This window comes from Dipteris shenzhenensis, chromosome 5 (genome assembly GCF_047967505.1).
Source record: "Dipteris shenzhenensis isolate YYH24624 ecotype China chromosome 5, Dip_SZ_1.0, whole genome shotgun sequence".
NCBI lineage: Eukaryota > Viridiplantae > Streptophyta > Polypodiopsida > Gleicheniales > Dipteridaceae > Dipteris > Dipteris shenzhenensis.
In genome coordinates, this window is record NC_141600.1 from 51244777 (window position 1) to 51260867 (window position 16091).

At 42.2% G+C, this 16091-nt stretch overlaps 1 protein-coding gene across 1 annotated transcript; it reads right to left on the reverse strand.

Moving 5' to 3' along the window:
* Positions 1–833: 833 nt before the first annotated feature.
* Positions 834–3509, reverse strand: LOC147902161 (G-type lectin S-receptor-like serine/threonine-protein kinase SD2-5). The gene has a single exon (XM_087374441.1). The coding sequence runs from the start codon at positions 3507–3509 to the stop codon at positions 834–836; it is 2676 nt and encodes an 891-aa protein (XP_087230567.1).
* Between the last annotated feature and the right edge of the window lie 12582 nt (positions 3510–16091).

Below are 16091 nucleotides of genomic sequence, written 5' to 3' on the forward strand. Positions count from 1 at the left end.
GAAAAACTAATTTACAATCAAGATGGCAAATTCTAAACCACGACAAGAAAGGTACACCTCACAAACAACGCTCATACAATCTTTAAACACAAGATCATTGCCTAAATATGAAGAAGACTTCAAAAAAACAAAAAATCTTATACACTCATATAAGAAATTAGAACTCTTAATCATGAACAATGTAGCAACAAATGCTTACTCAAACAAAAGTACTTGGCATGCAACGTAATATTGATTGAGAACATAGAAACATATACACGTGAAGGGATAGAAATAACAATTGCTCATATCAAGAAACAAAACAAAAGATTCATAAAATGTAATAGTTATAGACCCACACAAAAAAAGGATAACATCTTCATTACACAAATTCAAATTATGTTATAAGGTGAGTTCATCTTTGAAATGTCCCAAAATACGTCACAATCAACAAGCATACAAAAACAATGGGAGACTTTAATTGTCACTTGCAATTCAAATAATCAACTATTATCTATGGCTCACACTTGGGACCACATTTGGAGGAACATACCTATGGGATAGATCACTCTATGACTTGTATATATGCATAAAAACTTAATTAAATTACACTTACTTTGTATACAAATATTCATACATAAAATACAAGTAGGACCTTAGTACTTTTGCCACCTTGTTTTTTTAGTGCTTATTTTTGGAGGAGATTTTATATTGAAGTGAATTGGAGACAAATAGAAAAACAAAGTAGGGAGGAGACAAACTATTATGTGAACTTAGCAGGCACAATAAAGCGAACACATTCATTATATTCCCTAGTTTTCGAGATGCCTTGTTGCTCCTTGGATTGCAATTAGTCACCTTGTAGAAATATGAAGGGACATCATCCCACCACTACCTTGTGAGGCTAGTTTTGAAGAAGGAGATTGGTAGATGGGAGCAAGGGCTTCCTCAATTTGGATTTGGGCCAAATGGGGAGCAGGTGCTCTAAGAGCATATTGGAGGCCTTGAAACAAATTGGACAATTGAAGATCATTCAATTGGGGCACCCGACCTTCTAACATGTGGACCACTAGGTCCATGGAGGGCCTTTGGTCTGGATTCTCTAGAATACATAGGAAAGCTATTTTCACCACAAGCCTGGCTTGACCCATCTCCTCGTCACTCTCCACCCTTGCCATTTCCTTAAAGCCATCCACTCTGCCCTCTTGCGCCATCTGATGATAGAGCCAGGATGGAAAGTAGACTTTCTCTGTTTTTGCCAATGATGTCTCCAAGTTCCTCCTGCCTCCGAGGATTTCCATGAGTAGCTTCCCATAGCTGAAAACATCACATTTCTCGGATATTACACCCACGTCGGTGAGCCACTCGGGGGCCATGTAACCCGGTGTGCCTCTCATGGTAGTGACCACATGGGTTTCATGTCTGCCCATAAGTCTAGAAAGCCCAAAATCAGAAACTTTGGCTACAAAATCGTTATCGAGAAGGATGTTATGAGGCTTGATGTCAAGGTGGATGATGGTGTTGTTACATTCTTTGTGTAAGTAAGCAAGGCCTCGTGCTGCACCAAGGGCTATGGTGAATCTGCGCTCCCAATTCATTGCATTTTCATTTTGGGCTGTGGAGAGCCAATGATCAAGGGAGCCATTTGCCATGAACTCATAGACAAGAAGCCTGTGTGAGCTTTGAGCACAAAACCCAATCAAACCAACCAGATTGTAGTGATGAATGCCTCCCATGATCACCACTTCTGCTCGTAACTCCTTTGCGCCCTGCCTTAAGCTCTCTAAGCGCTTCACTGCCACCCTCGTTCCATCTTGTAGAACTCCCTCATACACAGCTCCAAACCCACCCCTGCCCAATATTTTGCTGAACCCGCTCGTTATGGAATCGAGATCTCTGTACGAATACCTTGTGGGCAACCCTGGTACGGCGTTCCAAAATGGGTCGTCTTCCTCCAGTTCTGCATCCGTAAACCGTTTCCTGTAGATGAGAACTGCTACCAGACACAAGATCAGCAGAGCAACTACACCAGAAACCACTCCAGCTATGCGTCGTGTAGTAGAGTTTGGTTTTGGTTGACGAACATCTTGCACCTTAAGAAAAGCGAGATAGCTACCGTTCAAGGAACCCTGCAGGCTAGCCATTTGATCGACAAGGAAGCAAGAACTTGTGTGAACATGCCAAAAAGCGGCAAGACAGGAGCAGTTTTGCAAGCAGGCATCTGTACAGGTGTCCTCGGTGGAGAAATTCAATGGGGATGAGTACTTGTTAGCAAAATAGTCAACCCCGCTCAACTGCAAGAACTTCTGCTTCCTTGGGTCTCGATCGCGGCATCTTAAATTGAAAATTGGCGGGCAGCCCTGCGAGCTGTTATGAAACGTCTGTGGAAAAGAACCGTCGGAGTCCAAAGGGCATGCACAACTCGAAGATGCTGAGCAGATCCCATAAGGTCCACACTCGTTGGGTAGAACACAACGATCGGCGCTGAACAAATCAAGCTCTTGAATCCAGGGGAGACCCAACGCATAGGCGAGCAAATTTCCGTCGTCCTGCAGCATCAAGAAGGTGACATCGCTGCCGGTGTTTCCGTAGTCAGCAAAGGAAATCCCAGCACCGTCGATTTCGCTATGCGCAGCGCAGAAGTCCGCCGGAAAGGTCGAATTTGGCGAGGCAATCGGAGTATCGTTACTATACTGCTGAAGGTCGAGGCCACCCAGGGGATCCACGTATGCCCAGATCTCATGGCTGCAGGTATGGGCGATACCAAAGGCGTCATTGAGACCGTAGTAGCTCCAAAACCAGTAGGCTTGCGACACGGGAAAAGCATTGTAGTAGAGGGCGAAACCACCTGTCTCCATCACCAGACTGTAGAGACCTCGTGAAGGATCAGAGAGCGATGCCCAACTGATAAGGCTCATGCCTGGTTTGAAAAACTGGTAAGTCATGAGAGCGTGAGTGGGACTATCCGAGCTTTGCCACAGAATTGTATTGGCAACGTAGAGCACCAGAGTCCCGAATGGTAATGGAGTTCCGAAAGGAGATTGCGGAAAACTGGCAGGATTCGTGACCAGGTCCATAGACACAGAGGTCCCTGCTGACCTGTTCCAGCTGTTGTCGTAGTGTGAGGACCAGGCCAGTGATCCATCCCCATCTAACAACACCAGATTGCCAGAGCTTTGATCAAGAAAGAGAGAGAAGTTGCCAGACACCGGGTGATGTCTGTTTGCCATCCAGAGCACAGCTCCCCCGTCGGGAGGATCTTGTGATACGTACGTGGAGAGGATGTAGGAGGTGTTTGAAGGGGTCGGGATGAACAGCAACTTTGCATCAACTCCGTTGATTGCAGATTTTACATTTCCTGAGAAAACAGCATAAGCTCGCAATCCCCCATACTCGCTTAGAGTAGCAGAATAACGAGCAGCTGTTTCAGATGACACACTGAAGTTTTGAGTTGGCCCTTCACTCAATTGGCCCAACGTCACACCTACAATAACAGTCCAGTACAAGAGAAGGAAGGAAGATGCAGCCATGGATAGCAAATTGATAGGGGCGAGTTGAAGGTTTATTCTGGTGAAGATAGGGGGAGATGATAATTGTAGAAAGTTGATAGACAGTCGCAAGGGTGTGTTGATGAATGCTATGAGCTGTTATAGCTAGAAGAAGAAGAATAATAATAATATACTGTTGACCGAGCAATGCATTTTTTCAAAAATTTTAACTTTCTTTTTCTTGTGTTTGAATTTTTAAAATGACTTTGCCGTCTCGTATTAGGCTTTGGTCACACCCGACAAAAAAGGCCGAATATACAAAAATGTGGGATTTCTCCCGAAGATCTTTGCCTTGCCATACTCGAGAAACAATTTCTAGAAAATAGCATTCGGGCCATGATTTAGAGCCAAAAACAGAACCAGCGAGGCACACGAGAATTGAGTCATTGATGTTGCACATACATTGACTTGCATGGCGAGTAACTACAGCATAGGATTCCACGAGCGAGATCTTTCTATTAGCTTCAAAGGCTAAGCTGGCCGTCGAGGAAGAGCACTCTAATGGCATCCTACAAAAAACTTTAGTACCAATATTCCACTTAAATGAATCAAGTCATTCCAAAAAGGGAATCACAAATCCAATTTCAAGACCAAGTCATGGTTCCATATACTCATGTACGTTTACACCATATATACATATCACATTAATGTAAGAACAGAAGTATCTAGGAAGAGTGTATACATAGTTATTCAAGAACGTTTAGGAAGAGTGTATACATAGTTATACACGAACGTTTTTCAATATAAAACCTTTATACTTATGTCATTAAAGTCCACAACAAATTGGCCAAGATCGCTAGAGTTATTTCAAGAGCGACAAAGAAATTGCAAGAGTTATTTCAAGAGTGAGAGAGAAATTGGCCAAGATCGCTAGAGTTATTTCAAGAGAGAGAGAAATTGCTTGAGAGAGTAAGGTTTGTTTGCAACACATACCAAACCTCTTGGTTTATAAGACATCAATGCTATCTTGGGGGGTGCACTACTAAGAAACCCTATATATCACGTGCGTTCAAACGGTATTAAAAAAATCCCTCAACTAAAATTTAAAAACACTCCTCTTTACTTATGAACTAAGTGAAAATTTTCAAAAATTGAATTAAAAAACCCCTTATGTTATTGTAATTTTGTTAAAATTTTCCAAAAAGTTGGTTTTAAATACCCCTCCTTTTGAATGCACGTGGTACACTAAATTTTTTTAGGTGAACCCCTTGAGAATGCTATAGGAAAACAAGGGTGGAAAGATAAGGTGTTCTTTGATCGTGTCAGGATGAACAACAATCGTGCATCAATCTCAAAATTTTACCATGAAAGAAACATAAGGCCAAATTGGGAAAATTTAAAAACACATTCCATATAAGAACGTTGCATAGTATAAACCAAAGGCATGCATGGCAATATTAGTGTGATCACCATTGACTTGTCATTGCCATTCAGACTATTTGGATTCGTCATCTCGGAATCATCTTCTTTCTTCCTTATAAGGTAGAGTATAAAGGTGGCATAACTCATGACTCATTAGTTATTGATAAAGTTTTACATTTTAATATGAACCAATCATTACATCAATTCATTTGTTTCAATTTTTGGAAAAAATTAATGAGAATGAGAATGCTTATATCTGTCTCCATCTCTTTTTCATTGTTTATGTTCATGGACATGTTCATCTGCACCTTCATCCTTTTCTTATTCATGATCTCTCAACATTCTTTCCCAAATAGTCAAAACAAGGAGTTTTTCCTATCCTATACTTCCCATTGAAAAGTTCGAGCATCTTCATCTTCGTTGACGTCATCTTTGCATCAATTTTATCACCATCTCCATCTCTATTTTGTTTTATATCAAGTCTTATTTCACATGTGTCTTTTTTTAGTCCAGTTGATGAAGAAGGGGAGAGACGTGGAGCTAAGGTAACTATGATAAAAAGGAGGTATAAAGAGATTTGAATATAATGAGGAAGATGTTAGTTCTTTCAAGGAAAAGCACATGATAGGAAAAAATCATAGTTTTGCACACATCACAATAATAAATTAAACCTCATTCTATCTTGGCAATGCACTCTACAGTATATGAATATTTGATGTGCATTTAATAGAAGGGGTTCTTAAAGTGCCAAAATCTTAATAAATTTAACACAAGTACACTATTAAAAGGGGTTTCTACATGGGACTCTTAAAAAAATCCATAAGTTTGTATCAAGGGAAAAGGGTTGTTTTAAAGGCCTAAGATTTAGAGATAGGGACAATACCCCACATTGAATGCACATGTTATGTAGGGTATTTTTGTTTTTAACCCCCAAGCATTCCATGTAAAATTTTAAGATTTATATAATTGCCAAACCATGGGTGTAGAAGTATATTGATTGGTATAACGGTCACCCTGGCATATCGCGAGTGGAGCTCGATATCTCAACACTCCCCCTCGAGCTCAATCCCAATTCCTGCACACCAAGCAGGTCTCTGAACTTGCGCAGCTTCTCTGCGCCCAATGCTTTCGTGAATATGTCAGCTACCTGATCCTCTGTGCTGACATAAACTAGATCAATAAGACCTAGTAAAACCTTCTCCCGCACATAGTGATAATGCACCTCAATGTGCTTTGTTCTAGCATGAAAGACTGGGTTCTTTGCCAAGTGTATGCTGCTCATGTTGTCACAATAAATGACAACTGGCCCATCTGTAGACTGATGCATATCATAGAGTAGCTTATGCAACCAAGCTACCTCACATGCAGCCATTGCTGCACCCCTGTACTTAGCCTCTGTGCTCAACAAGGCAACTGTAGGCTGTTTCTTGCTGCTCCAAGTGACTGCAGCACTCCCAAAAGAGAACACATATCCACTGGTAGATCGTCTATCAAAAATACTACCAGCCCAATCAACATCAGTGTATCCATGCAATTGTATCTGAACCCCAGCCTCATAAAATAGTCCATACTGCAATGTGGACTTCACATACCTGAGTATGCGTCTAGCCGCATCCAAATGCGGTTTCCTTGGAGCCTGCATAAACTGACTTACCAACCCAACAGCATAGCTCAAATCTGGCTTGGTAATAGTCATGTAAATCAAACTTCCTACTATGCATCTGTACATAGTAGGGTCTTCTAGAAGCTCACCTGCATCTGCGCTCAGCTTCACATTCTGCTCCAAAGGAACTGGAATAGGCTTACAGCCTGTCATCCCATATTTGGACAGCATGTCCAGTCCATACTGCCTCTGCAAGAGCTGTATCCCACTTGGTCATCTAATCACCTCAATGCCCAAGAAATAACGCAGCTCTCCCAAGTCCTTCATCTCAAACTTCTGCCTCAATAGTATTTTCACATGAAGGATATCTTCATCACTATCACCTGTGATGATCAAATCATCAACATAAATGACAAGCAGCATAATCCCTTTCTCTGTTTTTCTCACATAGAGTGAGAAATCTACCTTGGAAATCTGAAAGCCAATAGTGACAAGATACTCTCCTATCTTGTCAGACCATGCTCTAGGTGCTTGCTTCAAGCCATACAAGGCTTTCTTCAACCTGCAAACAAACTCAGGATGAATAGCATGAACATAACCTGCTGGCTGCTCCATAAAGACCTCTTCTTGCAAGTCACCATGCAAGAAGGCATTCTTTACATCCATCTGATGTAAAGACCATCCCTTTGATGCAGCCATAGCAATGGCTGCTCTTACGGTTGCCATCCTTGCAACCGGGCTGAAAGTTTCTTCATAATCAATGCCATATGTCTGTGCATACCCCTTGACAACTAATCTTGCCTTGTATCTATTCACAGAACCATCTGCATTGTGCTTGATCTTATAAACCCACTTACAGCCAATTGCATTCTTGTCTTTAGGCAAAGGCACCAATTCCCATGTAGCATTTGCATCCAAGGCATCCATTTCTTCATCCATGATTTTCTCCCATTTTTCATTTCCCATGGCTTGCTCAAAAGAAGTGGGTTCTAGTTCCTGTATCACTTTGACCATATAGGCATAGTGAATGGCTGTAAATCCATCATATTTCAGCCTATCCACAGGATACCTAACCTTGGTAGACCTGCGCAAAATAGGCTCACTTCCAGGTGCTCTCAAAACATCCCTGGTCTTCCTTACTCCAGGTGTAACAATAGAAGGAATACCCAACTCATCATCAATGCTCTGCTCTGAGCCACTGGATTCACCATCCACATAAGAGTGACCTGCATTCACATCAAACATGGGCTGATCTACCTTCTCTTTTCCTTTTCGTGATACCTGCGTACCACTATCTGCATTGCTTTGAGGAGATTCTCCTGATCTCAATCTACCTGTCCAAGGCGAAGTATGTGAACCACTGCTAGAGGACACTGCAGGTCCACTGATATTTTGTGATTGCTGCTGTGAATTTTGTGCAGCATTACCATTTTGTGCATCTACATCAATCATCACATTTACTGGTTTATACCAGCTGCTCATCTCATCAAAAGCAACATCTCTGCTCACTGTGAACTTACGTGTAGAAGGGTTATAGCATCTATACCCTTTCTGCTGCAGAGAATAACCAATAAAGATGCACTTCTCAGCCTTTGGATCCAACTTGGACCTCAACTCATCTGGCACATGAACATAGGCAATGCAACCAAAAATTTTCAAATGAGAAATGTCTGGTTTCCTACCAGTATACATCTCCTCTGGCGTCATGCCATGTATTACTGCAGTGGGAGTCCTGTTCATTATATAAACTGCTGTAGCAACTGCTTCAGCCCAATAATAATCTGGTAGATCTTTTTCATTTAGCATGGCCCGAGATACCTCTCCAATATGCCTGTTTTTCCTTTCTGCAATTCCATTTTGCTGTGGGGTATGACTGCATGAATATTGCTGCTTTATGCCATGCTCCTGTAGGAACCTTGCAAACTCATTTGAGAGGTACTCTCCCCCTCCATCTGACCTTAGGCATTTTATTTGCAGGCTTGTTTCTTTTTCAACCATAGCTTTAAAAGCTTTGAAGTGCCCAAACACTTCACTTTTCTTTTTCATAAAATACACCCAAAGTTTTCTGCTGAAGTCATCAATAAATGTGACAAAATAGTGACAGCCTCCAATAGATGCAGCTTTAGTAGTCCACACATCAGAGTGGATTAATTCCAATGGCTTTTTACTCTCTTGAACATGCTTAGGAAATTGCCTGTTTTCCAAATTGACAGGCTTCACACACCTTATGCATTTCTGCAACCTTGAATTTAGGCAATCCTGCAACAATATTTTGGGCCTGCATTGATTTAAGTCGCTGTACATTAGCATGACCAATGCGTTTATGCCAGATATCAATATCTGCAACTACACCGGTCCCATGTGCAAACATTGCTGCACTCAATTCAGGCATGTCCGCATCCAGCGTAAACATCCTGCCCTTCTTCTTTCCTTTTGCTATCAAGCAACCATTATTTTTCATATCCTCAACAAAGCATCCATGAGGATTGAATCTGACCTGCAAGCCCTGCTCAACCATTTGACCAACAGAAACCAGGTTCTTGGTGATGTTCGGGACATGAAATACATCAGACAAGTATTTCTTTTTCCCATCCTGCATAGACAAAGGAATAAATTTGCCAATCTGCACAATAGGATGTGCAGTATCATCACCAGTCTCCACAAATCCTGGTTTTTCCATTTTCCTTGCATCCTGCATCCATTCAGCATGACCTGTCATGTGGTTTGACGCACCTGAGTCAACATACCACACATCATTGCTTTCTTCTGCACTTGTCACAGAATTTGTCATATGCTGTACCATAAACAAATGCTCATTTTTGTCATCACCCTGTCTACTAGAGGATGCATAATTGCCTTGCTGCAATTTTCCATTCATAATGTCATTCTGCTTTTTGTAGCAGTCTTTATCCATATGCCCCATTTTACCACAGTAGTAGCATTCAACATTGTTGTTTGCATTTTGGCGTCTCTGCCATCCACCACGACCTCTTTGGCTCCCCCTGCCTCTAAAGTTACCACGTCCTCCTGCATAGGACTGGTTTTCTTGAGTTTGCTGCATATTCTGATTTCTACCACGGCCTCCAGATCGGCCTCCTCTACCTCTGCCTCTACCCCTTCCAGCATTTGAGTAGAAGACAGTTTCTTTTGAGTTTCCTCCTGAAGAAGATGCACCACCATTTCTCTGCTCTTCAGAAATTAGAAGAGCAATCAACTCCTCAAAATCAGGAAATTTTTCACGGACGGCAATGGATGTCCGGAACTGTGCATAATCCTTTCCTAGACCATTCAAGGTCACAGAAACTAAATCGTCATCATCCACTGGCGACCCAATGGAAGCAAGTGCATCCGCAATTTTCTTCACCTTCATGTGGTAGTCATTGATGCTCATATTTTCTCTCTGCACATTGTGCAGCTCCTACTTGAGCTGCATTTTCCTGGCCTACGTATTTGTGCTGTACATTTTAGCCAAAGTATCCCATGCCACCTTTGGCATACTTGCATCCTGAATATGCACAATCATTGAATCTGAAATACTGATAGACAGCCAGTACATAACTTTTCTGGCTCTCTCATGCCATCCTTTAAATGCCTGCATTTCCTGTTGATTGGGAACATTAGGAAGAACTGGTTCTTCTTCATTTCCTGTAATGAACTCCCAGTAGCCTTTTCCCATAAGGAAATTCGTCATTCTAAACTTCCATGCTTGGAAGTTGTTCTTGTCAAGCTTTTCAGTGACAATCTGTGAAAGAGAATCAGACGCCATTACAGAACACTGCAAAATATTCTGTCACTGCAAAAGACACAGCTTCTGCCTCACAAGGGCAAATCTGCAAACCTGACGAAAGTGGTTTTTGACCACACAGTCACTTCCTAGTGACGATTTTGCATCAACAGGCAATAAGGATGATTATGCAACTCCCAATATCTCTGCGCACAGGCATACGATGCAATTTTTGCGGCAACTTTTCACCGACCTGCAGAACAGTGGTCGCACAGCAAAAACAGGGCCTCTTCCTGAGTGCCTGCGGAGAACTTCCGCCTCCAAAACAGGCCCCGAAATGACCTCGAATCATAAAAATAAAGTCACCAAGGGCTTTGCCCTTACCCGCAGCATATAATGCCCTCTCGCCACACCGTGAAGGGCGTCTCAATCTGAGACAGTACACTCTTGCACTTCCGGATGTGCTACCTGCAAAGATTTGCTCCCAAACTCAAAAAAGGAAAGCAACACTGGTCCTCTTACCAGGACACTGCGAACTTGGTTTGCTTTCTTGAGCTCCTTACCACGAACAAGGCTCTGATACCATGTGAAGATAGTGGGAGAGAGGGAAGGAGTCTCACTTGAGGCTTTCTCACAAGCACAATGGGGGAATACACACAAAGGTGGAGGCTGAAAACAGTTTTCCTCTTCTTAGTTGTGAAAGCCAAAAGAACTCAAGTACAAAGAAAATAGAAGAACCCTATATGTGGGTCTCAAACCAAACTCAAGTAACTAAGGTGGCATACTAACTGAGCCACAAACTAGAGTAGATAAGGATAGCTGTCATCCAGCTATTATTCGTGGGCGGTGTACCAACCGCATCTCCAGCTAACAAGTCGGTGACATAAATACACAACGGTCACCCTGGCATATTGCGAGTGGAGCTCGATATCTCAACAGTGTGTGTGTTCATGTGTAAAGAAATAAGTGTCTGTGTGTGTGTGATACATTTACTAATCAAATTTATTTTGTGTGTGTGTGTGTGTGTGGCACTAGTAGAATAAAATGTAATGTGCTAAGGGCCCAAGGTTGAGGTGGCAAGGCAAGTCCACGTGCCACCCTTCCAAGTAAGAGCACCCATAGATGTGTTATGCACATAGTCCATGACTATAATAATAAAATAATCAAAAGGTGGTTGAGGTGGCATGGCATCTCCATGTACCACCCCTCCACCTAGGTGGTCCCATGCAAGACATATGGCCAAGGTCAATGGGATATATAGTTTAAAATAGGTGGAGGTAGCAAGAACCTTTGTGCCAGCCTTCCATTGACTTCTCCTAGATATTATAAAATTGAGAAGCCATGGGGCATATTAGACATAGGTTAAGAAGGTTTTATTTATGTGGAGAAATGAGGCAAAGGCTTGTCATACACAATTGAGAGTGCATACTGGGTAGGTCACATGGAAGATGCCTCCACACACACCATGCATGTGGGAGGATACATTTATTAGGAGAGCCCCCTCCTTTTGGTTATAAAAGGAGGTGCTATTCCGTGATGGGACATGAGGCTTTTTGGTATCACAACAAGACAAAGCACCTACAGACGTGCACATAGACGCACTTCCTTAACTTAAAAAAAAACTTATGGATGCATCTATTAGCGCGTCTACAGAACCGTGTCTATATAACAGAGAGACGTGCCTATAGATGCGCAAATAGATGCCTTGCTTTAAAAAAAAAAAAAAAAGACATACGCACATATAGACACATCTATAGACGTGCAAATAGACACTCTCCTAGAAATTTTAGAGACACGTTTATAGACGCGCTTATAGACGCTCTACAAAATCTTTTTTTTAAATAAAAGCAAAATTATGTGTGGTTGAGCAGAATGCTGTGTATGTTGTTTATGCTATGTAGTTACAAGAATACCATTTCCACATTGTGTAATTCAATTCTTACAGCCAACCGCATTTTAATTAGCACGATTGCAAGCACATCTATAGCCGACGATTACAATTCTGAATAAAACATTACAACTCCAAAACATTTAGTTCACAAGTCATTCATTGATAAAACGTTGCACAAGGAAATTGAAAGCCAAAAAAATAAAAGGAGTGTATATTAATTCATAGCTCAAAAAGTGCTTGTATGTACATATAGCACGAAGCCAAGCCACGTCCTATGGCTTTAACTACAAAAAATAAGAGGAGTGTATATACAAGAGAGGCACGAAGCCAAGCCAGTGGCTTCAAGTATAAAAAAGAGTAGCTAGCACTACTTCTATGACTAATCTAAGTTCTCTGTGTCCTCGTTCCCTTCTTCGCCCCCTTCTTCACCCCCTTCTTCCTCATCTTCTCCCTCTTGATCAGCCGCAAGGTCCTGTAAACGAGGAACAACATGTATCAATGTATGAAAAATCAAATCTTTACTTACAATATTGACATTATTTAATTACTTTCAAATACCTGGGGGGGCGCTCCAGTAGCTCGGATATACCGCTCCTCAGTAATCAACCTGTCATCATAGAAATGCCTCATGTATCTTCTTTAAGATGGTGGCAGTGGTAGGCTGTCTCGACAGGAGTAGGGTACCTACCCACGATATCAAGCTGCATGATGACACAATTTGCAGAGGGGTTAGTACAAAGAAACAACCTCCTAATAAACTACATTAAAAATATAATTTGAGATCGATGCTTACAAATTCAACTTCCCATGATTCAACACCCCCTGCTCCAAAATGCATGCTTCCATATTGCTCCATTTGGATCCTTCGTGCCTCCACATGCTGCAGACTAGGGTCCACCTTTGCTGCCTTCATTGCTTTCTTCCACTCACGCTTATGAGCGGTGTGGGACTGGCCCCTTGGTGGTTGACCTCCCTCGATCCTGGCAATCTCGGCTAGTGCCTGCCTCTTAAGCGAAGATCTTTTATTGCTAAGTATCATAACAATCTTTGACTTGGCCCATTTATCTGTGAACTGAACATTGGGGGGAATTGGGATACCTAGAGCGAACAGCAGCCAGGGTCTCATCAGCCAACTTTTTTGGATGGTCTTTGTAGTGAAGAAAGCAATCTCTGTAGTTGTTAGCAATTACAGAGCGCATGAAGGCCATGATGTTCTTCTCCCGTGCATCCATCAATATGTCTCCTGTCTGAGTGATGTCATAGTAAATCATACCATCACCCTCTAGCACATCTGCATCATCTGAATCATCCCCGTCCCCACCAATACCTCCCCAAAGCAGGCTGCCATGCATCCCCCACCACTCTCCCTACTACCACGCCTGCTGTCCTTTCATGTCGAGCCAGTATGCTGGCCGCTTGTAGCTGGAGAAGCGACTGTCGACTGCATGGGAGTACCCTCGGGGGGGTCACTATGTATAAACCCTCTATATCACGTGCGTTCAAGGCCTATATTTAAAGTCCCTTATCTGTAAAAAATTTCATGAATAAAATGTACCCCTTTTCTATACAAATCTATAAATTTTTTCCAAAACTATTTTAAATAGTCCCTTATGTATATTTACTTATGTAAATTTTAGAAATAAAAAAAATCCTTCTGTTGAACTCACGTGATAGGGTTACATATGATGAGTGACCCCCCCGAGGGAGTACCTTGGCAAATCATAGCTGGAGAAGCGACTCTTGATGGCACGGGAGTATGCCGATGGCTCTGCGAGGTAGAAGGACCTCCTAATTGCAGGGGGGAGAAGGGGCTCGGCTCTATAGCCGGCTGGGCTGTCTCGACTCTGCTGGGGTAATCTTAGTTGGTGTGGTTTGGAGTTTGTACTACCGAATCATCACTCCTGGGGGGTGTTTATAGTACCGTCATGTATGTGTATAACTTTACAGGAGTGGGAGGGTGCCCCAAAATGTTATATAACTCCCAAAAGATGGCATCCTGAAGATCAGGTGAGGCTGAAGATCCTGGCCACATGATGAACTGAAGAAAAGAAAAGAAGAAGATTACCATCGAGCATGCCCTTGTCACGAGATGCAAAAGAAAAAATAGAGTGACAGCCTGACATTGAGCAAGCATTTACAGACTCCTGCATTCTTTGAATTAGAGTGACAGAAGTCTGTATCTGCTTGCTCAATGTAAGGCTATTGAAGCTTCACATGGGAAAAGAGAGGAAAAGAGAGGAAGGAAAGAGGAAAAGAGAGGAAAAGAGAGGAGAAAAAAGAAAGGAGATAAGAGAGAAAAGAGAGGAGGGACAGAGAGAAAAAGATAGAAGGAAAAGAGATGGAAAAGAGAGAAGGAAAAGAGAAAAAGAGAGAAGGAAAGAGATGAGGAAAGAGATGAAAAGAGAGAAAGAGAGGAGATAAGAGATGAAAATTACCACGAAAAGAGCACGAAAAGAGAAGGAAAGAGAGGGAAAAAGAGAGACAAGGTGAAGGAAAGAGGGGATAAAAGAGAGAAAAATAGAGAGAAGGAAAGAGAGGAGAAAAGAGAGGATAGAGGAAAAGAGAGTAGAAAAAAAGAGAGAAAAAGAGAGGAGATTAGAGAGGAAAATTACCACAAAAAGAGAAGCAAAGAGAGGATAAAAGCTCTAGAGAAGGAAAAAGAGAGACAAGGTGAAGGAAAGAGGGGAGAAAAGAGAGGAAAATAGAGGAAACAGAGGAGAAAAGAGAGGAGACACGTCTATAGACGCACTCCGAGAGATGCCTTTTTCTAAGATTTTGAAAAGGACATGTTCCCGACCACACTAGTACAAAAAACATCCGTTCGACCTTCATTAGGACAAATCCAAAGAGAGCAACTTCCAAAGAAGATCAACCGTCAAGAGACTTACCTTGGATAGAGGTATGGAAGCTTCTTGTCCTTCTTCAAAGTTGCTTCTCTTTCTTCTCTTCCTTGTTCACCCTCTGCTTCTCTTTCTTCTTCTCCTTGTTCACCCTCTTCTCTTGTGTGCTTGGGGATGATTGTGTAAGCTTGGAGATGAGTGTGGGTGCTTAGAGATAAGTGTGGATGCTCGGAGTTGTGTCTCTTAATAGGAAAGCAAGCCATGTGATGTTAAAAGTATGTGAAGAAAAGCAAGCGCGCTAAAAGTAGGTTTGAAAATCAGCTCGCAGTCTGCGCGTCTAAAAGCGCATTTATCTGCATGTCTATTTTCGTGTCTAAAAGCGCGTCTAATTGCACGTCTATCAACGCATCTAAAGTATGTCTTAGACGTGCCTATAGATGTGCTCCACAGTACAGATGCGATTTTAGATGCATTTTTAGACGCTCCACAGAGTTTTGACATTTACAACTCATCCAAGAACAAATTTTTAGAACAAATTTTTTGGGTTGTTTATATGTAGGATGTCTTCATCTTCAACAAGTAGCTCCAGTGAGGATGAATCCCTTCGTATCCACCATCGTGAAATGTGGTTGGAGCAAAAAATCAAATGTATGTGTGATCGATGTCAAGGAAACATGTATTGTGCATGCTTCTAGAATTACACTCAATCACGTCTCAAAGTATGGAGAATGGGATGCGACCGTAAACATGGTAAGTGTTAAAGAGTTAAGGTTGATTGAAATACATATGGGTGTTCATGTGTTTAAGTTATGATCCTGTTTTAATTTGATACAGGATGCAGTGCCACACCCACATATGTTGCCCTATGCTCATCGTGAGGAGGCAAACCGTCGGCAATATGAGGTGGGATCTTCAGGAGGGACCGTTACGGATGCATGGAGTGATGGTGATAGTAGCCCTCCGCCATTACCTCATGAGGCCGTGGAGGAGGAGGTGTTTGATGATATGGTGCAGGATTTATATGTCCATCAATCCTCAGGTAGGGATGATAGCATGGAGCAGGACGATCTTTTTACCACAGCATCGACTCCACTGTTTGAGGGGTGCACATTCTTTGTTCTACGTGCCTCCCTTGCGTTACTAA